At 46.8% G+C, this 27,993-nt stretch overlaps 1 protein-coding gene across 2 annotated transcripts in view; it reads right to left on the bottom strand.

Moving 5' to 3' along the window:
- Positions 1-27,993, bottom strand: part of LOC138359880 (mothers against decapentaplegic homolog 3-like) — a 96,839-nt gene that overhangs the window by 7,285 nt on the left and 61,561 nt on the right. For both annotated transcript variants that reach the window (XM_069319668.1, XM_069319667.1), the window contains exons 3-4: positions 2,670-2,828; positions 571-795 (exon numbers count right to left, since the gene is read on the bottom strand). In XM_069319668.1, coding sequence (XP_069175769.1) covers positions 571-795; positions 2,670-2,828 — 384 coding nt within the window. The remainder of the gene's footprint in view (positions 1-570; positions 796-2,669; positions 2,829-27,993) is intronic.

Raw genomic sequence — 27,993 nt, 5'->3', positions numbered from 1 at the left:
ACCTCCAACTGGTTTTAATTCTCTCTCCCATCTCTTTATTTACAATAATTCTAATTCTTTAGTGTTACGTTATTTAACGGGTAGCGTTAATTATCCACATGCACCATCTATATCCCTATGCACATCCCTCTATAAACCCTACAAAAAGAAAGGGTTAAGAACAATACACAGGAAACAGTATAAAATATATTCATCAACAGTTCTGTTAAAAACAGTTCTCCACATTTGTTTGAAGTATGTGCAGCCTAATTTATTTTAGCTATGTTGACTAATCACTAAAACATGACGAACAGATAGGGTTGAAGGAGAATCAGTGGATGGGAGAAAGATGGGAAGTAATGTATTTAAGGATGAAGGCATGAGAAAGGGGGAAGGAATAGAAGGGAATGATTGATCAAAGAGTTGGAGGAAGGAAGAATGTAGTTAGGAAGGGGGAGAGGATCAAGGGATGAGGAAGGAGAAAACGATGAAAGGGGGAGACAAAGTTATACACAGAATCATATGAAAACCGTCACTTGTAATAAAAAGTTTATAACTTTAGTATTACAGTAAAGTAATAATTAATATTACCTGGAGGGATCTTCACCACAGTTGCTGGATGCCATCCATAACGTTGATTACAGTTGGGACTCTGCACAAAGATGGAGGAGTCAGAGAGGCACTCTGCAAATACCTCTCCACCAATGTAATAAAGACGCACGCCCTTGCCAATGTGACGTCTCGTTTGCTCTACCACTGGATTTCGATTTACATTAGATAGGAGGCCTAAGCAGAAGCGTTCACTGTTGCTGGGGTCTGTAAGAAAGAGTTTACATTTAAAATGGTAATGATCATTTAAAGAAGAAATTTTCTTTAAATTTCTGATGTTTTGTCTCCTCTGGAAGTTTAAGAGCTAGGCTTTGGAATAATGTTCCTTTGATATTTCAGTTAACGACCAACTCGTTAACAATACAATACTGTAATAAGAATACAAAAATTTAAGTTCCATGACAGCGAAGGCCCACCAAACACACTTGCACAATTTCAAGCTTTGTACTTTCTTTTTTAATAGGTGTGTCAAACTGTTCCAGCAGGTGACCCTGTTAAGGTTATATATCTGGCACAGAATGATAGGACAAAGGAAGTTGCCTCATGGGGGCTTGAACTTCAAGAGGATGCTATAAGCAATGTAAAATACTGAGCATCATGGTAATGCTCTAAGCAATATTAATTATAAAATTCAAGCTCTGCAACCCAAGACCTGAAGCAGTAATGCTTCAACATTTTCCTGAAGATAAGGAAGTTTGAATGGATATAAATAGGGTCCACTCCTAAAGGTTGCACCATTTGAGTGATGGGAACCCTAGAATGTAAATCTGCCATCAGAATACATTTTCCATGTAATTACTGTATATGAAATATTACGGTGGCTGAAAAGCTCTGGAAACTAAAATCCTACACTTCAAAAGACATCATGCATGTTGTGTTGGGAGCTGAACCTACTTAAATGAGAACAATGGGGACAATCCTGACCCGACTATGACAATCCACCAACACCCATTAGTCACCCTGTACAGTTGGGTGAGGCTAGCCTCAAGCATTTGACCTTGGACTGACATGCATAAACCTTCGTTTATAGGTATAGATGCGTGGTGAAAAAGCATCTGTTGTGTGTTCTACACTGTGACTCCTTGAGCTTGGAGCTGTTGCCCATTGTGTCAGTTACATTGGACCTTTTAAAGAAGTGGTCTGGATTAATATAGTCTAATCTCTTCAGTATTTTAAAGGTCTCAAGAACAGCCCTGTCATGTATAATTTACAGAGTTGCTAGTCCTGCAGCTCTCCACTTTGTTATGAGAGTTGACTTGGTTCTGGTGGTGATTATCGTAGCTCTGCACAGAACTTTTTCTAGTAGTTTTTAGTTTTTTTACTGTGAGGTCTCCATGATTGCATACAGTAGTCCAGTTGGGGAACAAATCAAATATTTGTACAAAAGAATAACCACTTTTCTTTTGTACAAAAGAATACCACAGGTAGTATTAGGTGATAGAGCCACATATTATTTTTCATCACTTGCGGTTAAGGTGTAAATTTTCGGGTAAGCAGAGGTATCAACAAGCAATAGCAAAGCCTGAATTTCACTTGGCCTCATGCCATGTTCAGGAATTTCCTTGCAAAATACACTAGGAAACCAAGGAAGAAAAATATGCTGTGTAAATCATGCATTCTTCAAATTTAACATTCTTCATCTAACACAGGATATGCATGCTTCAAGGATTATTCTGTTACAATCCCTACTAGTGCTTGTTCCTTAACTCATTGCTAATGAGGTATTGTATGTAATTTTCCCTTAGTTTACTGATAAGAATCACAGTTGTCATGCTTACCCCAAAATAATGGCAACACTGGCAGCAAAATGGCCATTTTCACAAAGTTTAATGACTCTAAGCTTATCCTTAATTGATTGCATACCTTCCTTCCTCTTATCACCTCCATATTGATTACTATTTCTACCAAATATGCTTTTAGCAAAACATGATCTAAGTCAGTATTAAACAAAAAAGAAAGGAAAGAAATGCTTTCAGTAACAGTTTTAGGAGTCACAATTATTATGTGAAGGAAAACATAGATTTCATGGAAAACGATTACATTTTCACACCATTCTTAAGTATGTAATGAGCAAAACTGACCTGTGAAGCCATCAACAGTGAGTGATGGCTGTGATGCATGGAAAGTCTCACCAACGCGTGTGTTGAGCTCGTAGTAAGAAATTGAACACCAGAAGGCAGGTTCACAATACGTGACTGGCTGGGCATCCAAGGGGGGGCTTGGAGATACAGGGATCATACCTGCAGATAAAAAAATAAGTCAGAACTGCATTGTCAAAATATTTAAATGCACAAGAGTGGATTAATAAATATAAATTCCATATCTACTGCTGTAGACAAACAAGTTACACGCAGAGCAGGAATTTGTATGGAGCTACAGTACTAAGATATAACTGCTGTCAGACAATAACAATGGTATTTAATGCCACAGATCAGCTGTGCTTACTATGGGTGAGAGGTAAAATAATGTGTCAATATTGCATTGTGTAAATATATACCAAATAAATAAGAATTAGGAAGCACTAAAATAAATCTGTTGATCCCTCTTAACCCAACTCACTCATAACTATCCAATCTAGTCTAAAAATTTATTAAACTGTCTTTAAACTTTATTAAGATTAGCTGGCAGCTCATTCCACTCATACACAATTCTATTTGCAAATCAGTACAGTACTTCCCCTCTCCTAAAATGAAATTACTAAAATTTAACCAATTTGAAAATAGAAAATAAATACCTGTACAGTATTTGAAAATAACGAAAATCACTGCCTGTTAGGCAAATTGAGCCTTGTATACTAGGCCAAGTAGTGTGGTCCTCTGTCACCTGGATCATTTTAAACTTGGAAGGGTCTGGGATCAGTATAAGACTGGGAGGCTTGGGATCAGTATAAGACTGGGAGGCTTTGGATCAGTATAAGACTGGGAGGCTTTGGATCAGTATAAGACTGGATGGCTCTGTCTGGATCAGTATAAGAAGACTGGAAGGCTCTGGATCAGTATAAGACTGGAAGGCTCTGGATCAGTATAAGACTGGATGGCTCTGGATCAGCATAAGACTGGATGGCTCTGTCTGGATCAGTATAAGACTGGATGGCTCTGTCTGGATCAGTATAAGAAGACTGGAAGGTTCTGGATCAGTATAAGACTGGATGGCTTTGGATTAATATAAGAATGAATGTCTCTTTTTTATGCAGTTTTAAAGATTCAAATGCCTCTCTTTAACTACAAAGTTAAAACTTTGTAACTTTATGTTACAAAGTTTGCAACATAGTGTAATTACACTTAGGTCATCACAGAAGAGCATGCAAGCTACACATGTGTACACACCCACCTCAAGATAAAATGTGTTGCAAGGTGAACTGAATGAATGTCTCAGAATCTCTTAAGCTGATGATAATTGACTTGGAGTAAAAACCATCATTATATATAATAAGTGTATCATTAACGACTGTACCTCATTCTCCGAGACTGCCTCCAATTATTAATTCACGACAATATTAACACAACAATATAATATTGCAGCATATACACATTTTACTATATATATATATATATATATATATATATATATATATATATATATATATTTATTTATTTATTGCAGGTCCTGGAGTTTCAGTTTGTTCTTGTAATTACCTAAGTGTAGTTACAGGATGAGAGCTATGCTCATGGTGTCCTGTCTTCCCAGTATTTTTGTCGTATAACATTTAAGAGTGTGTACTGACCAATAGGCCTTCTGCAGCTTCCTTTAGTTCTTATGGTTCAAAGACATTGTTTTGCACCTCACACCTCAACTCCTTGTTGATATATATTTTACTTTCCCGAATATTTCTTTCTTTCTTTCTTGCCCGAAACGCATTGCGTAATAGTGGCTTTAGGCATTGTATGTACTAGCTCTATCTATATATCAATCCATTAATGTAACATCACTTGTATGTATGTACCTTACCTGAATAAACATATTTATTTATTTATTTATTTACTTTCGGTAATGTGTTAATTGGTAATGTAATTGGTAATTAATTGGTAATGTGTCACTAGCAAAACTGCCACTTCTCTACCTGTTATACAGGTTCAAATACCTCCAAGTTTTTCACAGATTAAGGAGCAAATCCAGAAGAAAATACACCCAAATATCAAGTCCCCACAGAGCCAAAGTAGCGGATGGAAGATCCACTTCGATATGGTACGAACAAGCCACTGGGTACTACTCTTTCAAGCCTGACAAAAAGATATCCAGAGACATTGCAGTAATCATACACAGACTCAGACTTGATTACAAGTGCTGCTGGGAGGTAATAAACCCAATAGGTTTTGGGTGAGGTGATTGACATTTGCACATGATAGAACATGAACCAATGGGTATAAAAACATAAGAATGGAAGTAACTGCAGAAGGCCTATTGGCCCATATTTCCTATTGATGCTTCTATATTGGTTCGGGTAGTGGGTAGAATATAGTTGTGCATTAATTGGCTGTTGATTGCTGGTGTTGACTTTTTGATGTGTAGTGCCTCGCTTTTTCAGCCATATTCCCCCCCTTTTTTATCTCTATTTTTATTTGTTCTCAACACATTTTATTCTTAATACTCAATTAGTATTAAGCTTTAGTCATTTAAGTTTTTCATGCCCGAAACGCTTTGCGTAATAGTGGCTTTAGGCATTGTATGTACTAGCTCTATCTATAAATCCATCAATTTTTGTAAAAATCTCTTGTATGTATGTACCTTACCTAAATAAACATTTATTTATTTATTTATTTATTTATTTATATACATGCGTTGCTGAGCCACAGCAATGCATGGCCGGGTACTGCTAGTGTGTGTGTTTACTAGTTGTGTTTTGCGGGGGTTGAGCTTTGCTCTTTCGGCCCGCCTCTCAACTGTCAATCAACTGTTTACTAACTACTTTCTACTTTTTTTTTCCACATCACACACACACACACCCCAGGAAGCAGCTTGTGACAGCTGACTAACTCCCAGGTACCTATTTACTGCTAGGTAACAGGGGCACTTAGGGTGAAAGAAACTTTGCCCATTTGTTTCTGCCTCGTGCGGGAATCGAACCCGCGCCACAGAATTACGAGTCCTGCGCGCTATCCACCAGGCTACGAGACCCCTTGATATTCCGCCCCTCCGTCCTCGTACCTCTCCCAAGTACTATATATATATATATATATATATATATATATATATATATATATATATATATATATATATATATATATATATATATATATATATATATATATATATATATATTATAGTGTGTGTGTGTGTGTGTGTCTTGCCAAACCTGTTGTGCAGTGCAATCTTGAAAAATTCAGATGAAGATTCGAACAACTTGTGCATTCATTATCAGGTATAAAACAGACATAAAACGCACACACGCTAAATATACAAGGATACAAGCCTTCCTCATTAAATTAGGAACAACATGTTAGAAAGGCTATAAAACCCATCTCCCTGAGTGAATGAGTGAGGCGTGTGGTGCACCACCTCAACATTGTCTTGTGAATGAGTGCTTCCAGGGATGGAGTAGTGCTTACAACCTTCATGGCCGGGAAGAAGAGCACCAATTATCGGGAGAAAGCGCAGAGCCATTATGACTAGGAGCTGGTAATGACCAGGAGAAACACACCTTGTGTGTCTCGAGCACTTGAGGTATGGTGGGTGCCTCCGCCACACAAAGGTGCCTCTACCCATAACTGTAGTTAAGCTGTCGGAAGGGTGCCCTGCCAGACCCCGTCATATGTCAAGGCTATTTAAATTTAAGCCGATTACGGTCATCTCTCTACCCAACCACTTAAAAGAGTGGTCGGTACAGCTACGATATCGTTCCTTGCAGGTCGGCGTTCGATCCCCGATGGTCCAAGTAGTTGGGCACCATTCCGCCCCTCCGTCCTCGTACCTCTCCCAAGTACTATAGAACCATACTGGCTTGGCACCTGCAGCTGATCATTACCATTATCTTGAGGTTATCTTGAGATGATTTCGGGGCTTTAGTGTCCCCGCGGCCTGGTCCTCGACCAGGCCTCCACCCCCTGGAAGCAGCCCGTGACAGCTGACTAACACCCAGGTACCTATTTTACTGCTAGGTAACAGGGGCATAGGGTGAAAGAAACTCTGCCCATTGTTTCTCGCCGACGCCTGGGATCGAACCCAGGACCACAGGATCACAAGTCCAGCGTGCTGTCCGCTCGGCCGACCGACCGTGCTTGCATGCGTATAAGACATGCGCACAAACTGACCCGCGCACACGATCAAACCAGGAAGATGCAAGAGGAAAAGCGGGTGTGTGTGTGTGGGTCCCTAACTGCCTACCCGAAAACAATTCCAACTCTTGTGATGATAATAAAGTCAAATTTGTCGGCTGTAAAACATAGGAGAAACGAGGCTCTGATACTCTGATTTTCCTCGTTGTGGCACGGCGCTCCCTCCCTCTTCACCCTCACCTCAACGCCACACTAAACACTACGCCTTCACACTAACTCTCCAACACTACACTACGCCTTCACACTAACTCTCCAACACTACGCTACGCCTTCACACTAACTCTCCAACACTACGCTACGCCTTCACACTAACTCTCCAACACTACGCTACGCCTTCACACTAACTCTCCAACACTACACTACGCCTTCACACTAACTCTCCAACACTACACTACGCCTTCACACTAACTCTCCAACACTACACTACGCCTTCACACTAACTCTCCAACACTACGCTACGCCTTCACACTAACTCTCCAACACTACACTACGCCTTCACACTAACTCTCCAACACTACGCTACGCCTTCACACTAACTCTCCAACACTAACTCTCCAACACTACACTACGCCTTCACACTAACTCTCCAACACTACGCTACGCCTTCACACTAACTCTCCAACACTACGTTACGCCTTCACACTAACTCTCCAACACTACACTACGCCTTCACACTAACTCTCCAACACTACACTACGCCTTCACACTAACTCTCCAACACTACACTACGCCTTCACACTAACTCTCCAACACTACACTACGCCTTCACACTAACTCTCCAACACTACACTACGCCTTCACACTAACTCTCCAACACTACACTACGCCTTCACACTAACTCTCCAACACTACACTACGCCTTCACACTAACTCTCCAACACTACACTACGCCTTCACACTAACTCTCCAACACTACGCTACGCCTTCACACTAACTCTCCAACACTACACTACGCCTTCACACTAACTCTCCAACACTACGCTACGCCTTCACACTAACTCTCCAACACAACGCTACGCCTTCACACTAACTCTCCAACACTACGCTACGCCTTCACACTAACTCTCCAACACTACACTACGCCTTCACACTAACTCTCCAACACTACGCTACGCCTTCACACTAACTCTCCAACACTACGCTACGCCTTCACACTAACTCTCCAACACTACGCTACGCCTTCACACTAACTCTCCAACACTACACTACGCCTTCACACTAACTCTCCAACACTACACTACGCCTTCACACTAACTCTCCAACACTACGCTACGCCTTCACACTAACTCTCCAACACTACACTACGCCTTCACACTAACTCTCCAACACTACGCTACGCCTTCACACTAACTCTCCAACACAACGCTACGCCTTCACACTAACTCTCCAACACTACGCTACGCCTTCACACTAACTCTCCAACACTACACTACGCCTTCACACTAACTCTCCAACACTACGCTACGCCTTCACACTAACTCTCCAACACTACGCTACGCCTTCACACTAACTCTCCAACACTACGCTACGCCTTCACACTAACTCTCCAACACTACGCTACGCCTTCACACTAACTCTCCAACACTACGCTACGCCTTCACACTAACTCTCCAACACTACGCTACGCCTTCACACTAACTCTCCAACACTACGCCATCAACTTGGAATATTCCTGTGTTTAAGTAGTCAGCGGTTAGTACCCAAGTTTACCCACGGTAGGAGAATGATTTCCAAGTTTACCCACAGTAAGAGAAAGGTTCCCAAGTTTACCCACAGTAAGAGAAAGGTTCCCAAGTTTACCCACAGTAAGAGAAAGGTTCCCAAGTTTACCCACAGTAAGAGAAAGGTTCCCAAGTTTACCCACAGTAAGAGAAAGGTTCCCAAGTTTACCCACAGTAAGAGAAAGGTTCCCAAGTTTACCCACAGTAAGAGAAAGGTTCCCAAGTTTACCCACAGTAAGAGAAAGGTTCCCAAGTTTACCCACAGTAAGAGAAAGGTTCCCAAGTTTACCCACAGTAAGAGAAAGGTTCCCAAGTTTACCCACAGTAAGAGAAAGGTTCCCAAGTTTACCCACAGTAAGAGAAAGGTTCCCAAGTTTACCCACAGTAAGAGAAAGGTTCCCAAGTTTACCCACAGTAAGAGAAAGGTTCCCAAGTTTACCCACAGTAAGAGAAAGGTTCCCAAGTTTACCCACAGTAAGAGAAAGGTTCCCAAGTTTACCCACAATAAGAGAATGGTTCCCAAGTTTACCCACAGTAAGAGAAAGGTTCCCAAGTTTACCCACAATAAGAGAATGGTTCCCAAGTTTACCCACAGTAAGAGAAAGGTTCCCAAGTTTACCCACAGTAAGAGAAAGGTTCCCAAGTTTACCCACAGTAAGAGAAAGGTTCCCAAGTTTACCCACAATAAGAGAATGGTTCCCAAGTTTACCCACAGTAAGAGAATGGTTCCCAAGTTTACCCACAATAAGAGAATGGTTCCCTAGACAACAGGGGAAACCATGGCTTGGCTGTCATGGAAAATTATAGCTGTTGTGATGGGGCAGGAGTGAGAGGTTACTTCCTGGAGCCGCAGAGCAGGTAGGCTACTGTGGGTTGACTGGTAGGAGGAGTAGGAGGTGCACATTCCACCAGCTGCCTCGCCGTACTGCCAACCGGTCTTAGGAGGTGAAGAGAATGATACCCCGTCTCCGTCAAGCCTAATGCAGGCAACAGTTACCATAATCTTCCACTAGTCTTACCGATATATATTTAAAACAAATGCCAGAACGGATTCATGCACTCCCATGCTCAATGTTTCCACCTGGCTGTGATCAAATTTGAAGATTCGTCAAACATTTAACTACAGATTCGTCAAACATTTAACTACAGATTCGTCAAACATTTAACTACAGATTCGTCAAACATTTAACTACAGATTCGTCAAACATTTAACTACAGATTCGTCAAACATTTAACTACAGATTCGTCAAACATTTAACTACAGATTCGTCAAACATTTAACTACCAAATTAAACAATGCTTTGTGTTTTACTTAATATATTAAGGAGGCCTGGTCGACGACCGGGCCGCGGGGACACTAAGCCCCGGAAGCACCTCAAGGTAACCTTAAGGTTGGTCAATAACTATTTCACACTGGACTTGCTAAACAAATCCATGTATACAAATCAAAGGTTTATTCATAAATGGTTGACATTTAAAACTGAATGAGTTTATATAAAATTATATTACAACATTTACACGAGATAAAGCCACAATAACACAGCGTAGATATTACCATAATGTAAACACTTAGGCAACAAGTGTAGTAAGGTTAGTACAGTTCTGTTAGCACAGTAAGGTAAGGTACAGTTAGTACGATAAGGATAAGCGAGGTATACCCAGCCACAATGGCAGTAGAGTACCTGAGGCAGACTGTTACAGGTATACCCAGCCACAATGACAGTAGAGTACCTGAGGCAGACTGTTACAGGTATACCCAGCCACAATGGCAGTAGAGTACCTGAGGCAGACTGTTACAGGTATACCCAGCCACAATGGCAGTAGAGTACCTGAGGCAGACTGTTACAGGTATACCCAGCCACAATGGCAGTAGAGTACCCGAGGCAGACTGTTACAGGTATACCCAGCCACAATGGCAGTAGAGTACCTGAGGCAGACTGTTATAGGTATACCCAGCCACAATGACAGTAGAGTACCTGAGGCAGACTGTTACAGGTATACCCAGCCACAATGGCAGTAGAGTACCTGAGGCAGACTGTTACAGGTATACCCAGCCACAATGGCAGTAGAGTACCTGAGGCAGACTGTTACAGGTATACCCAGCCACAATGGCAGTAGAGTACCTGAGGCAGACTGTTACAGGTATACCCAGCCACAATGACAGTAGAGTACTTGAGGCAGACTGTTACAGGTATACCCAGCCACAATGGCAGTAGAGTACCTGAGGCAGACTGTTACAGGTATACCCAGCCACAATGGCAGTAGAGTACCTGAGGCAGACTGTTACAGGTATACCCAGCCACAATGGCAGTAGAGTACCTGAGGCAGACTGTTACAGGTATACCCAGCCGCAATGGCAGTAGAGTACCTGAGGCAGACTGTTACAGGTATACCCAGCCACAATGGCAGTAGAGTACCTGAGGCAGACTGTTACAGGTATACCCAGCCACAATGGCAGTAGAGTACCTGAGGCAGATTGTTACAGGTATACCCAGCCGCAATGGCAGTAGAGTACCTGAGGCAGACTGTTACAGGTATACCCAGCCACAATGGCAGTAGAGTACCTGAGGCAGACAGTTACAGGTGTTACAAAGGAGCCCGTCTTGGGTGTGGATGAATAACCAGTTTGAAGGCTCGCGGCTGACGCAAATATCCCCCGCAGCGCATGCAAAACTTGTCAAGTTCCTGCGACGCTTAGAAACGTAAACAGGCTCACTTTCCCATCAATGTGAAGCGTTGCATCATCTGTCTGGCAGCGTGGCTCACCGGCCTAGTACACCACACTGCCAAACACCTGACAAATACTGTAGTACTGGCCTGGTCGAGGACCGGGCCGCGGGGACGCTAAAGTCCCGAAATCATATCTTGAAGATAACCTCTAGTTACTACGAGACGGCTAAGAAGGAAGTGAACGATATATAACGAAGCTGACGATAAACAACGAATCTGGAGACAGATACCGAAGCTATGAAAATAGGAGAAAAAAAACTCAAATGACAATGAAAAAAGACGGAGAATAGAACACATGATCACACCATACAAGATACAGAAGGCAATAGTCAAGGAGTATCACATAGTCAGACATTAAATAGAGTTCCATTAAAAACGGAGTAGAGAGGCTTTACAACACAAGACAAAACGGATTAGAACTCTGGTAAAGGCGACAACGCTAAAGGAAGATGCACACTTAAGATATGAGACAACCAGTGAAAACTTTAGCCCATCATTTAAAAGGATATGATTGTAGGTTAAAAGGAGAAGCAGAAGAGTATGGAAGAAATACAGGGGACACTGTCCTAAAAAGAACCAAAACATATTTTTATTTATTTATTTATTTATTTATTTATTTATATATATATATATATATATATATATATATATATATATATATATATATATATATATATATACAAGAGTTCTTACATTTCTTTACAGACACTAGCACGCATAGCGTTTCGGACAAGTCCTTAATCCTATAGTCCCTGGAATACGACCCCGCCAAATCGTTTTTACAACCAAGTACCCATTTTACTGTTGAGTTAAACAGAGGCTACAGTTAAGGATTTGCGCCCAGTAAATCCTCCCAGGCCAGGATACGAACCCAGGACAAAGCGCTCGCGGAACGCCAGGCGAGTGTCTTAACCACTACACCACGGGGACTGCTTCAAACGAACATACATCAAACTATTTCCCCCATGTGTATATTATGAGATCTTGCTGTCTCGTCTCCGTTCCCAGGTTACAAAGTTTGGCCGTTTTCTGAAGGAGCATTTAGCGTGTCTCTCACTATGTTGGCAGTGTCCATACCCTGGTGACCTTTCCTCGTCCCACCTGTACCAGGACCGGCCCATGTACTAGGAGCCAGACATGCTCCACTCATGTCCTGGTACAGGTGAGTCCACTCACCTGGTACAGGTGACTACCTGTACCAGGAACCAGGTAGCCACCACTGCCTGACCGGCACCTCATCACGACTCACTACTGAGGGAGCCCACCAGAGCACTCTCAAACACACGGTATTGCCCAACAATGCAGAATCCCGCACCAGACCATCATAAAAAGTGATCCAAGGAGTAATTATTCTGTTTGGTCCTCTCAGCTTGTAAGGTGGAGAGTGGCGAGGGGGAGAGGAGATGGGAACGTGGGGGGTTTGTTTTTTTGGTAGGAAGGAGAACAGGGGGGAATGGGTAGGGGGGGGGGGAGGAAGTAAGAAGAATGGTGGGCTACCGGGATACATTCCTGACCTAAGTAATGAGAGTGGGGGGGCATGTTGAGGCATGAGTGGTGTGGGGTATGGGGGGGTTCACAGGTGTTATCCCCCACAGGAGCGCTTCTAATGGTTATGGCTGGGTTAATGGTGGCGCTGAGGGCAGTTACACGCGGCCTTAACTACTCGCTCGCACCCACCATTACCTACCTATAATATTGGACTATACTGCACTGCCCACACACTCCTTGCCCACACTCTCCACTCATCCTCTGATAAACTGCTTCCCTTAAACCCTCGATATACGCTCAGGTTAGCCCACGCGATATATGGGCGACACTCACGCGATATACTACCAGGCTACCTCACGGGTATACTACCAGGCTACCTCACGGGTATACTACCAGGCTACCTCACGGGTATACTGCCACAGAGCTTGGGGATAACCCGGAGAGAGGACAAAAACCTGGAGAATATATGGAGCGCCTCCCCACACACCTATTAAACTTATTCTCTTATCTCTTTTTTTTTTTGACTGTTGAGCGGGAAACTAATATTAGCGGAGGAGGACAGTGTTATTACACTTGCCCCTTCCCCAGCACCCCCTTCCTCTCTCTCCTGCCCCTTCCCCAGCACCCCCTTCCTCTCTCCCCTGCCCCTTCCCCCAGCACCCCCTTCCTCTCTCCCCTGCCCCTTCCCCCAGCACCCCCTTCCTCTCTCCCCTGCCCCTCCCCCCAGCACCCCCTTCCTCTCTCCCCTGCCCCTTCCCCCAGCACCCCCTTCCTCTCTCCCCTGCCCCTTCCCCCAGCACCCCCTTCCTCTCTCCCCTGCCCCTCCCCTAACCTATTCCCACCTCCCTTCCCGGCTCACTACGACGGCCGCTTGACTCTCGGCTTATTTATACTCAACTAATGGGAGTAATTTTCATGTTGTCCCCGGTGATGTTAGAGGATTATCTGCTCCTCCCGGCTCTCCCACACCACACACACACACACACACACACCACACACACACACACACACACACACACCCACACACACACCCACACACACACACACACACACACACACACACACACACACACACACACACACACACACACACACAGAGTAAGCTTGGTTCTGATAACTCTAGTTTAGCCAGTATGGTAGTGATTTGTATTAGTTGTTACGGAATAAGGTAGGAGTGTGCTAATGACACGTCTACGGGCTGCACTCATGTATACACATTTATGGGTAATGCCTTTGATTTGGTTTGGTATGTAATATCATGGAAGGGAAATCATGCCTAACGTGTCTGCTGGCGGACCAAGCAAGCATAAGAAATATTGCCGGAACAACCGTGGACATCTTCAAGAGGAAACTAGATTTATTCCTCCAAGGAGTGCCGGACCAACCGGGCTGTGGTGGGTATGTGGGCCTGCGGGCCGCTCCAAGCAACAGCCTGGTGGACCAAACTCTCACAAGTCAAGCCTGGCCTCGGGCCGGGCTTGGGGAGTAGAAGCCCTGGAAACACAAACCGTAACTGACCCTATTTTCCGCTTGTTACAACTTGTAATAAAGTTGTTACATCTTGGCTTAACGTGTTTTTGACGTATTAGAACGTTGTTACAACTTGTTATATTGGTTCTTATAACTTGTTAGGTGTTAAATCTTGTTCGAACGTTGTAGCAACGTCGTAGTTTCGCTGTGTGTTTGGCGGGAGAACTCCCAGAACCCCATCAACCAGGTATCAACCAGGTAAGTGAGGCAAACACGACGGGAGAGAAGGCTGGCCAGACTCTGTATGACACAGTACCCCACAAACACTACTAAACAAATGAGAAAGGCAGGAGAAAGTAAGTAGAAGAGCAGGGACTGAGATAAGAGAGTACCTAACAGACAGGGGCCAGATTCACGAAGCAGTTGTGAACGTACTTACGAACGTGTACATCTTTCCTCAATCTTTGACGGCTTTGGTTACATTTATTAAACAGTTTACAAGCATGAAAACTTCCCAATTAGCTGTTGTTATTGTTATAAACAGCCTCCTGTGCTTTGGTGCTCATTAACTGTTTAATAATTGTAAACAAAGCTGCCAAAGATTGAGAAAAGATGGACAAATTCGTAAGTGATTGCGTAACTGCTTCGTGAATCTGGCCCCAGGAGTGAGAGTGTGAGGGGGCCACAAGTGTGACAGCGGTAGGATAACAAGCGGAGTAAACAACGATCGCTGCTATCGTCCATACCGCTGCTATCGTCCATGCTATCATTCATCAGTATTAATGACCTAACCAGAGGAGTGGCGTCCTGTATGTGCATTACACTGAGACAGATTACGACCCAAAGATTCCTTCCCTTCAGACGGACTCTGACAAGCTGCAGAGTTGGTGCGACGTTACGGCTAATTAAGGTGAGCCAAACGTGAAGAGGAGACCAAAAGAGCGGCACACACTCGAGGGAAACTATCTCCCTGTAACGACTAGAGGAGACGCGAGAGGCTCATATAAACAGCATAAGAACACAACAAATCCACACGGGCCGTTATCTTGAGGTTATCTTGAGATGATTTCGGGGCTTTTTAGTGTCCCCGCGGCCCGGTCCTCGACCAGGCCTCCACCCCCAGGAAGCAGCCCGTGACAGCTGACTAACACCCAGGTACCTATTTTACTGCTAGGTAACAGGGGCATAGGGTGAAAGAAACTCTGCCCATTGTTTCTCGCCGGCGCCTGGGATCGAACCCAGGACCACAGGATCACAAGTCCCGCGTGCTGTCCGCTCGGCCGACCGACTCCCCTTTACCGAGAGTTTGACTTTACCGTGTCGAGAGTTCGAACCTACCAGCTGTTGAGGGTTGTATCCTGCGATGGTCAGTAGTTGACCTAGTTACCCCATGTACTTTTGCCTATAACAACCCATGTTCATGCCCCTACAACCCACTTCCCTCCCCCACACCCGTTTATATTCTTGCGATAATGCACGCTATTCTCCCCCCATCACACTATGCCCTTCTCCTGCAGCACACCTGGAACTTACACTCTCCTCCGCCTTACACAGTGCTGCTCTCTCCTCCCCCACATGCCACCCCCTGACACCTCCACCTGTGAGCCAGACAATAGGTGGCATACTGCCGCTCCCACACACTGACCTGCCGCAACCATTATTAATCATCCCGTGTGGCGGGAGGCACTGGGCAGACCGCATCCTCCCCCCACACGGGAAGTGACTGCAGGGGCACACACACAGAGGGGAAAGGAGGGGGAGGATGAAGGGAGGGGAAAGGAGGGGGAGGATGAAGGGAGGGAGGGGAAAGGAGGGGGAGGATGAAGGGAGGGAGGGGAAAGGAGGGGGAGGATGAAGGGAGGGCGGGGAAAGGAGGGGGAGGATGAAGGGAGGGAGGGGAGAGGCAGGGGGACGTAAGAGGACAGTGATCTAGCCTTTGGGTTTAGTTTACAATATTGCCATATTTACAATATGAGCCGGTCGGCCGAGCGGACAGCACGCTGGACTTGTGATCCTGTGGTCCTGGGTTCGATCCCAGGCGCCGGCGAGAAACAATGGACAGAGTTTCTTTCACCCTATGCCCCTGTTACCTAGCGGTAAAATAGGTACCTGGGTGTTAGTCAGCTGTCACGGGCTGCTTACTGGGGGTCGAGGACCGGGCCGCGGGGACACTAAAAAGCCCCGAAATCATCTCAAGATTGCCTCAACTCAGCAACAGGACCGCTCCTGTGCCAGGTAAGTCCACTACGGGCTCACTATAGCCGGTGCTACTTTGAACTTGTTCCGAGTAGCAGAATCTATAACAACAACATGAGCAACAGGTCGAGTGGAGTTACAGCATCACAGGAATGGTACATTATTAGTCTGTTCATTATCCTTAGGTCACAGGATAGGCACCACAAGCCACACAATTTAAACTGTTGCTAAATCTACCTGGTGGGAATATCGTTGCTCACATAATCTCATCATTCCACGCAAACAAGCTTCAGCTCATGCCCAAGCACTTAGAGTGGACGGTAGAGCGACGGTCTCGCTTCATGCAGGTCGGCGTTCAATCCCCGAACGTCCAAGTGGTTGGACATCAATCTTTTTTCCCCCGTCCCATCCCTAACCCTTATCCTGATCCCTTTCCCAGTGCTATATAGTTGTAGTGGCTTGGCGCTTTCCCCCTGATAGTTCCCTTCCCTTCCCTTCCCCCCCCCTGATAATTCCCTTCCCTTTGCGCCGCCGTCACCATGAAGACAGTAGAACAGGAACGACAGTAATCGCAACTGTAATACAGAACAATCAAGGCAAGACACCTTGAAGACGGGAGTAATTACGGACGGGACCTTACTCTTCACTACTGTTTCAATACTTAATACTTCAATATTCAATACTCTTCAATACTTAATACTTCAATACTTGGGGAGTAGAAGAACTCCCAGAACCCCTCTACCAGGTATCTACCAGGTATCTACTGCCGTCACAACAGCAGGAGAACCTGAACCAGGCACTACCTCGGCCACTAGTGATGTATAGGGTAGAATACTGTTCTACCTTAGCGACGCCATTCACTACTGGAGAACCTCCTGACTTGGAGGACACAAGAACAAATCCACAAGGGCCGTGACGAGGATTCGAACCTACGTCCGAGAGGATCCCAGAGGCTGCCTTAATCGACTGAGCTACGACATGGTTATCTTGAGATGATTTCGGGGCTTTTTAGTGTCCCTGCGGCCCGGTCCTCGACCAGGCCTCCACCCCCAGGAAGCAGCCCGTGACAGCTGACTTAACACCCAGGTACCTATTTTACTGCTAGGTAACAGGGGCATAGGGTGAAAGAAACTCTGCCCATTGTTTCTCTCCGGCGCCTGGGATCGAACCCAGGACCACAGGATCACAAGCCCAGCGTGCTGTCCGCTCGGCCGACCGGCTCCCTCCCGGCTTCTATGGTATAAGAAACCTCCTTATAACCTTTACTGAATGAATCCATCCAATCGAAAATTTAAATTGGCGGCACCGTCTGAGATCCTTCAGTATGCCCTCCTTGGAGCGCGGGGAAAGGGGCGCATCATAGGTCACTTGCGGAAAATGTCTAAGAGACTCGATCCAAATTTGCACAAGACTTCAAAGCTCTTCCTAACCATCAGCAGCGTAAATATCTTCAAAAGGGGGTACCTGATCAAGTGGGTTGTGTTGCATACGCTAAACTGCATGCTGCAGGTGCATCTAACAGCCTTATTGACCAGAGCGTCAACTAGGAAGCCCAGTCAGGGACCGGGCTGTGGGGGATAATGATCCACGAAACCACATCAAGTTCATCTTATTCTTCTTATTCTATTAAGAAGTAATTACAATAAGAAGGCGCCAAGCCACAACAATGAAAGAAGACTTGAGATGACAATATCCTTCAGTGTAGTCGACTGTCTTCCTCAACCTCTCACAGTCACCTCGGCGCTCTTAGTCAAGATGTTTAATTCAGGTGCTACAGGTGTATCTCACCAAGTTAACACCTTGACAGGTGCTACAGGTGTATCTCACCAAGTTAACACCTTGACAGGTGCTACAGGTGTGTCTCACCAAGTTAAACACTCCTTGACAGGTGCTACAGGTGTGTCTCACCAAGTTAAACACTCCTTGACAGGTGCTACAGGTGTGTCTCACCAAGTTAAACACTCCTTGACAGGTGCTACAGGTGTGTCTCACCAAGTTAACACCTTGACAGGTGCTAGAGGTGTGTCTCACCAAGTTAAGACCTTGACAGGTGCTACAGGTGTGTCTCACCAAGTTAACAGCTTGACAGGTGTGTCTCACCGACCCCTTCACCACTCACTCAGTGCTACAACTCAGATGAAGACACTGGCCTTGGTAAAGCTCAGTGGCTCACACACATCTACACAAGATTCCAACATTTGCTACCTACTTCACGAGGAAATGTTGTTGGTGTGGCCAGTTTACCTGCCCCTCGAGTCATTAACCACAATCACAGTGATGCTTCACTTTCTTCTTCCTCTCGCGGCTGCTGATCTTAACGAATTATGCCTCGCCACTTCAAGTGTGGTCTCACACAGCTCCCCCGAGGGACTTCTCTCACATGGTTTATTTACCAATAAAGTTTTTGAATCTGATTACATTTGAATATTGTTCAAATCTCGCCTCATGGCGCTGACCAACTCAGGGACATATACGATTTACTTCGTGGTATTTTACATACATTTCTTGAATTATACCCCATTTGTCCGACCCAATACCCAATTTGGGAGTGGGGATAAGAGGGAGAGGCTGCGCCTCTTGCCTCTATTCCCCTGTACACCGGGCCAGAGTCACCACTAGAGCCGCCTCAGTAGTCGAGTCTCCCGCTCCCATATTGACCAGACGTTGTCCTCAACTTGCTCAAGTTCACTCTGGACGTGTGCCCACGGCCGGGGTGGGAAGGTGGGGGTGGGGGGGTGGGCCGGTTGAGGGGGAGCCGGTTGAGGGGGGGGGGGGGCCGGTTGAGGGGGTCGGGTGAGGGGGGGCCCCGTGAGGGGGTCCGGTTAAAGGAGCCGATTGAGGGGGGCCCGATTGAGGGAAGGGGGCCAGTTGAGGAAAGGGGGCCGGTTGAGGAAAGGGAGCCGGTTGAGGAAAGGGGGCCGGTTGAGGAAAGGGAGCCGGTTGAGGAAAGGGGGCCGGTTGAGGAAAGGGAGCCGGTTGAGGAAAGGGGGCCGGTTGAGGAAAGGGGGCCGGTTGAGGAAAGGGAGCCGGTTGAGGAAAGGGGGCCGGTTGAGGAAAGGGGGCCGGTTGAGGAAAGGGGGCCGATTGAGGAAAGGGGGGCCGATTGAGGAAAGGGGGGCCGATTGAGGGAAGGGGGCCGATTGAGGGAAGGGGGCCGATTGAGAGAAGGGGGCCGGTTGAGGAAAGGGGGGCCGGTTGAGGAAAGGGGGGCCGGTTGAGGAAAGGGGGGCCGGTTGAGGAAAGGGGTGCCGATTGAGGGAAGGGGGGCCGATTGAGGGAAGGGGGGCCGATTGAGGGAAGGGGGGCCGATTGAGGGAAGGGGGCCGATTGAGGGTAAGGGGGCCGATTGAGGGAAGGAGGCCGATTGAGGGAAGGAGGCCGATTGAGGGAAGGAGGACGATTGAGGGAAGGAGGCCGATTGAGGGGGGCCCGATTGAGGGAAGGGGGCTGATTGAGGGAAGGGGGCCGATTGAGGGAAGGAGGCCGATTGAGGGAAGGGGGCCGATTGAGGGAAGGGGGCCGATTGAGGGAAGGGGGCCGGTTGAAGGGGCCGATTGAGGGGCGCGAACAGCTTGGGCAGGGTACGGAGCAGCCGGCTGTGATGCTCTTAACTGTGTGTGAACACCAACCATTATACTAACGGTATGCCACAGTAGGTACGGGTACTGGCGGCCCATGCACAGGGGCGGGGTGGCAGGAGACAGGGAAGCGGGTGAGACCAGACAGACACAGACAGACACAGACAGACCACAAACTACCACAGGAGACGTGTGAGGGGGGTAGGGGGCGCGCATGCGTCTAGGGGGGAGGATAATGCACAAACACTGCAAGGATCAACGCCACCAACACTCAGATGGAAGCCTAACTGCCTCCAAGCAATGTTGTCCTCCAAAGGTGCAAGCGGAGGCTCTTGTAGGCAAGCACAGGTGAGGACGGGCTTTTCTGGAAGATGGTTGGTGATTCAGCTTAAGAAGCCTTATTTGTTAACAAGCTTGCCATGTTAAGCAGCAGACATTTACTGGTGACCGGTTTCTTTAGTTTTTTTATTCAGGTAACCGGCTTGAGGCTAGTGTTCCCTGGTTATAGCGTGGCAAGTAAGGCTATTAGTGTTAGCAGCCCGCAGGCATTCCCCTTCATAACCAGCTTGACCAGGTACTTCCTCCAGGAATTTATCAACTTTCCTCATAAAAAGAAGAACCCGCGGTTCCAAGAATATTTACATTGGGTAGAGGTACGAACCGCCGGGCAGGTCAGTCGCACACACACTCTTCCTTGGCGCTATTCTTCGTCCACACTATTCTTGTCCCCCGGGTCAGGACTTGAGTTACCAGGCTAACGTTATAACGAGGTCGGGGTTGTTACATGGGTACCGTTGTTACTAAGTTTCGTCCACTTGGTATGTTACGAGCGAGGTGAGGCCATGCAATATTTCGGACTCCTGCTAGAAGTGTCATGAAGTCTTGCCCGCGCTCTCTGACACACATGACACATCTCACATGTTGTCATGTGGTCTTGCCCGCGCTCTCTGACACACATGACACATCTCACATGTTGTCATGTGGTCTTGCCCGCGCTCTATGACACACATGACACATCTCACATGTTGTCATGTGGTCTTGCCCGCGCTCTCTGACACACATGACACATCTCACATGTTGTCATGTGGTCTTGCCCGCGCTCTCTGACACACATGACACATCTCACATGTTGTCATGTGTTCTTGCCCGCGCTCTCTGACACACATGACACATCTCACATGTTGTCATGTGGTCTTGCCCGCGCTCTCTGACACACATGACACATCTCACATGTTGTCATGTGTTCTTGCCCGCGCTCTATGACACACATGACACCTCGAAACCACTTCTTGTATGCCTACCTTATTTATAAGAGTCCTATCAAATGTGTAAAGATCATTCTGCAGCCTAAACTTGTATGTGTACACCGCAGATTTGGTTATAAGTATAGTGTGGGTTACCACGATCTAGTGCAGGGTGGTGAGTAGTGTCGGTGGAAGGTATGGACCACCTGTGGACCCACACCTGGGGGTCAAGAAGGTATGGACCACCTGTGGGCCACACCTGGGGGTTAAGAAGGTATGGACCAGCTGTGGACCCACACCTGGGGGTCAAGAAGATATGCACCACCTGTGCACCACACCTGGGGTCAAGAAGACATGCACTACCTGTGGACCCACACCTGGGGTCAAGAAGATATGCGCCACCTGTGGACCCACCTGGGGGTCAAGAAGATATGGACCACCTGTGGGCCACACCTGGGGGTCAAGAAGATATGGACCACCTGTGGGCCACACCTGGGGGTCAAGAAGGTATGGACCACCTGTGGACCACACCTGGGGGTCAAGAAGATATGGACCACCTGTGGGCCACACCTGGGGGTCAAGAAGGTATGGACCACCTGTGGGCCACACCTGGGGTCAAGAAGACATGCACCACCTGTGGACCCACACCTGGGGGTCAAGAAGGTATGGACCACCTGTGGACCACACCTGGGGGTCAAGAAGGTATGAACCACCTGTGGACCACACCTGGGGGTCAAGAAGATATGAACCACCTGTGGACCACACCTGGGGTCAAGAAGACATGCACCACCTGTGGACCCACACCTGGGGGTCAAGAAGGAATGGACCACCTGTGGGCCACACCTGGGGTCAAGAAGGTATGAACCACCTGTGGACCCACACCTGGGGGTCAAGAAGGAATGGACCACCTGTGGACCACACCTGGGGGTCAAGAAGGTATGAACCACCTGTGCACCACACCTGGGGTCAAGAAGATATGCACCACCTGTGGACCCACACCTGGGGGTCAAGAAGGTATGGACCACCTGTGGGCCACACCTGGGGTCAAGAAGACATGCACCACCTGTGGACCCACACCTGGGGGTCAAGAAGGTATGGACCACCTGTGGACCACACCTGGGGGTCAAGAAGATATGGACCACCTGTGGACCACACCTGGGGGTCAAGAAGATATGGACCACCTGTGGACCACACCTGGGGGTCACCAAGTATAACCGGTCATAAGACTAATTCAGCACCTTCACGTCTTGTGGCCACCATTCTTCCAGTTCACAAGCCGGAGGTAATAGGCAGGACACAGGGACCCATTCAAGGGTGAACACCTGCCTGGCTCTTCCTACGTAACAGGAGCCTCCGCCACACTTCTACAAGCAACAAATTATAGTAATTTTAGTTGCGAATTCACTGACGGTTCGTCCTCTCACAGAGACTTGCAGCTGGGCGGTATATATATATATATATATATATATATATATATATATATATATATATATATATATATATCTAGTGGATCAATGCTCCTGTATGTTATCAATGTTCCTGTGACTGATCAAAATCTGTTGTACGTGTTACACTTCGAAATTCAATATGTCGGAGATAAATGCTACACAAAGCTACAAGAAAGGTGTGGTTAAGAGTGGAATATGGTGCGAGTTATGATAGGTGAGCTGGCCGCCTTGCTGACACCCTTGTGTGTGTGTGTGTGTGTGTGTGTGTGTGTGTGTGTGTGTGTGTGTGTGTGTGTGTGTGTGTGTGTGTGTGTGTGTGTGTGTGTGTGTGTGTGTGTGTTTACTAGTTGTGTTTTTGCGGGGGTTGAGCTTTGCTCTTTCGGCCCGCCTCTCAACTGTCAATCAACTGTTTACTAACTAATTTTATTTTTATTTTTATTTTTTTCCCCACACCACACACACACACACACCCCAGGAAGCAGCCCGTGACAGCTGACTAACTCCCAGGTACCTATTTACTGCTAGGTAACAGGGGCACTTAGGGTGAAAGAAACTTTGCCCATTTGTTTCTGCCTCGTGCGGGAATCGAACCCGCGCCACAGAATTACGAGTCCTGCGCGCTATCCACCAGGCTTCGAGACACCCCTACACCCTCGAGACACACCCTCTGTGTGTGTGTGTGTGTGTGTGCGTGTGTGTGTGTGTGTGTGTGTGTGTGTGTGTGTGTGTGTGTGTGTGTGTGTGTGTGTGTGTGTGTGTGTGTGTGTGTATTCACCTATTTGTGCTTGCGGGGGGTTGAGCTCTGATCTTTCGGCCCACCTCTCAACTGTCAATCAACCGTAACTAACTACTAACTATTTTTTTTCTCCCACACACACACATCCAGGAAGCAGCTCCGTAACAGCTGTCTAACTCCCAGGTACCTATTTACTGCTAGGTAACAGGGGCGTCAGGGTGAAAGAAACTATGCCCATTTGTTTCTGCCTGGTCCGGGAATCGAACCTTATGCTTCATTGGCAGAGTAGGGGATATGGGTATTGAGGTGTGGGGAAAGGGGGGGGGAGGGGGGAAGGATTTTAAATTTCCTTTAAAATCTTGTATGTCGTTATCACGTCTCTTAATCTCACGATTTTCCGGATGGTAAGGTCTAGTTCACTCAAGTCTATCCTCGTAGATCAAATCCTTTCAGTTCAGGCACGAGAATTGTTATATATCTTTGGACTTTTCTTTTTTTCTGAATTTTCGTTTTTCAGGCGAGTGTGGTATGGTGGTGATGCACATACAGGTCTGTCTCCCTTGTGATGTGTATAGTGCCAGCACGTCTCTCACTGTGGCCCTCTGTATACTTCCCGAGAGGTACTCCCTCACCCACCTTAATGTTCGCCTCATACACCAGCCTGCTGCTCTACCCTGCGTCTCTCTAGCCTGCTGATCTAGCCTGCTGCTGTTCTAGCCTGCGTCTCTCTAGCCTGCTGATCTAGCCTGCTGCTGTTCTAGCCTGCGTCTCTCTAGTCTGCTGCTCTTGCCTACCCCACTCCAGCCTGCTCCTCTAGCCTGCGTCTCTCTAGACTGCTGCTGTAGCCTGCGTCACTCCAGCCTGCTCCTCTAGCCTGCGTCTCTCTAGACTGCTGCTGTAGCCTGCGTCACTCCAGCCTGCTCCTCTAGCCTGCGTCTCTCTAGACTGCTGCTGTAGCCTGCGTCACTCCAGCCTGCTCCTCTAGCCTGCGTCTCTCTAGACTGCTGCTGTAGCCTGCGTCACTCCAGCCTGCTCCTCTAGCCTGCGTCTCTCTAGACTGCTGCTGTAGCCTGCGTCACTCCAGCCTGCTCCTCTAGCCTGCGTCTCTCTAGACTGCTGCTGTAGCCTGCGTCACTCCAGCCTGCTCCTCTAGCCTGCGTCACTCCAGCCAGCTCTTCTAGCATGCGTCTCTCTAGTACGGCACCGTATTGAATGCGTTCTCACCATGGAGGAACATGCAGTCGGCGGCACATTCGTCACTCTCCTGCTTGATGTCTCCTGCAGCGGTGGTTGACACGCGCCACTCCGACTACTGAAGGGTAAATTACCCACGGCATCAATGCAGACGAGGAGTCACAATAACGGGGCTGAAATATGTTGACCAAACCACACACTAGAAACAATCAAGTCGACAATCGACTTGAGAATGGTCCAGGACGGACCGAAACGTCGTCGTCCCTTCACCTTCTAGTGTGTGGTCTGGTCAAATCACACACTAGAAAGTAAAGGGACGACCACGTTTCGGCTCCGTCTTGAACCATTCTCATGTCGATTGTGGACCATTCTCACAATCCTAGTGTATGATATACAAAATTAGGCTTAAGACAACGTATATTAGGCCTAGGACAGGTTTGGATATGTTAATTATTCCCATTTCTGCCACCTGGAGTAATCATACAGTGTGGGAACGTGAACTTTGACGAGTACAACAGCTCACTTTTGTACGTTCAACAGTTGCTATAGGTACTATCATTTGTGTACGAACCAGTGTATATTCCCCCCCCCCCCCCCGTGAAGGAGGCGTGACACCTATTACATCAACGTGATATCCCATTATCTTAGCACCTTGACTAATTTCAACAATAAATTATCCCATTACGGGCAAGTCAGTCCACTAAAGGCCAGTGACCCCCATTACACGCACACTACCCCATTAGAGGCCATTGCGTGCGAATCCCCACCTGTGAAGGGGAGAGGCGTGAGCAGGAAGGACTGTGTAATGCAAGATAAGACCCTCCCCTCCCCCCCCAAGATGAGATCTGGTGCACTCTGGCTGTTGCAGGAGGCAATTTGCACCCCGCCGCCGCCGCTGCACCCATCCATCACCCGCCGACACGACCACGCCAAAATTCTCACTAAAAAAAAAAAAAAAAAATGTACCTTTGTTAGTACTACGGCGAAAATGTACCTGTACTTAACTTGTTACTATGGCGTACCTACAACTGCACCAGAGGTAGTACCAATATATATATATATATATATATATATATATATATATATATATATATATATATATATATATATATATATATATATATATATATATATATATATATATATATATATATATTACTTGCATGACCAATACCTAACAATTGCCTGATTGACCCCCCCCCCCACAACAGTTACCTGTATGACCAACCTCAACAATTACCTGCATGACCCCCTCCCCCTCTTCCCCCCCCCCCCGTTACCTGCATGACCTCCTCACCCCCCCCCCCCGTTACCTGCATGAACTAAGTGCTCAAAATAGATGTCAAACACAGTACTGCATGTCCAGGCTGGAGCCCGAAGGTGTACTGAACTTGTATCTTCCTTTTTTTGGAGGAGGCCCTCTCGCAGAGTTAGGTACATTTGCAGCGATGGAGGAACTTGTAGGAGGAAAGATGTTCCTGCTGCGGGAGTAGTTGGCTGTGTCCTGTTTTAGGAGCTGTATAGTCTCCTTCCCTGGGCCCAACCACTTCTGTTCTTTGTTTACTAGGCAGCCTATACCCATCTCGTGGGAGGTGGTGGAAAGAGTCATATAGCACCCCGTATTCTCCTACCCCCAACCCCCCCAACACCCCCTCCCCCATCACCTCGACCCCCCCAACACCCCCTCCCCCATCACCTCGACCCCCCCAACACCCCCTCCCCCATCACCTCGACCCCCCCCCCCCACCCGTCTAATGTGACAGTGGCTCTCCTGGGGCTCCAAAGGCCTAATATGGTGACGATGTGAACTAGTACTCACCTAGTTGTGCTTGCAATGTGATCACTGAGAAAGTTAGGACAACGTCCACACCAGACACCCAAGTTATGGCCATTTATAGCACATGACGCTAAACAAAGGGTTTACCCAAACAATGACTCGTTTGATAATGCATCAAATGAACAATCCCAAATGTCTGGAATGCTTCCGGACGCAGGTTCGAATCCTAGTCACGGCCCTTGTGGATTTGTTCCTCTCTAAATCTCTGTCCACCACGGTGTGTCTCTTGCTATCAACCTCTTCCCACCTCACAACCACTCACATCTCTAAGCACATCAACCTTCTCTCACGTCTCTCCCTCTTACGGGCTCACCATAGCCCGTGCTACATGGACACTTCGTCCTGAGTAGCTAAATCTTTACCAACAACAACAGTCTCTCCCTCACCAGTGAGGCCAGCATCCAGGAGAGCTCTAAGTGCAGCCTACAGATACCAATGCTGAGGGAGTTACCAAGCAGAGGAAATAAAAGAATTATTAAAAAAAACTAATAAGATTGCAATAGTGGAAAGAAAAATAAATCATGTGATTTATTTCAAACAGTTTGTCAATATAAACATTGCATTCATATGACCTCAAATGCACTATTTCCAGAGTTCAAGTTCAAGTATGTTTATTGAGATAAGCAATAAATACATCTTAAAGGGATAGAGTAGCTTAGGCTATTTCTACCCCCCACACATATTTCCAGAGATATACCGGATAATACGAAAAAAGGGAGAGGAGAGAGTGAGGAGGAGAAGTAAGAACAACAAGGAAGTACCTGGAGGATAAGAATATAAGAATCATAAATGAGAATACTACTTCTTAATTATGTTAATGACCAAACTAGAGGAGCAGAGTCCTACATGTTGATATTAAGACGATGCAATATTAAAGAGAAGTGTCAAGACAGATGAAGAAAGTCAAATTCTACAAGATGACAAGCTAGTGAGTTGGTCTCAGAAATGATGGCTTCGTGTATTTCAACCCCAACAAGTGTAAGGTGATGTAAATGGGAAGAGGTGCCAGGAGACCACAAGAATGGTGCCAGAGACCACAAGAATGGTGCCAGGAGACCACAAGAATGGTGCCAGGAGTCCACAAGAATGGTGCCAGGAGACCACAAGAATGGTGCCAGGAGTCCACAAGAATGGTGCCAGGAGTCCACAAGAATGGTGCCAGGAGACCACAAGAATGGTGCCAGGAGTCCACAAGAATGGTGCCAGGAGACCATAAGAATGGTGCCAGGAGACCACAAGAATGGTGCCAGGAGACCACAAGAATGGTGCCAGGAGACCACAAGAATGGTGCCAGGAGTCCACAAGAATGGTGCCAGGAGACCACAAGAATGGTGCACAATGAAGGGAACTACCTCCCTGTAACGACTGGAGACTCGGGAGTGAAAATAACACCAAGTCTAACTTCGGAGACACATATAACATAATACCAACAAGATACAGAAAAAATAACAAAAAACTCTGTATTATCTAGAGCACATGGGAGAGATGCAT

The sequence above is a fragment of the Procambarus clarkii genome, chromosome 93 (genome assembly GCF_040958095.1).
Source record: "Procambarus clarkii isolate CNS0578487 chromosome 93, FALCON_Pclarkii_2.0, whole genome shotgun sequence".
Classification (NCBI taxonomy): Eukaryota; Metazoa; Arthropoda; class Malacostraca; order Decapoda; family Cambaridae; genus Procambarus; species Procambarus clarkii.
Note: the sequence above shows the minus strand (reverse complement) of the source record. Positions and strands in the feature narration are given on the sequence as shown.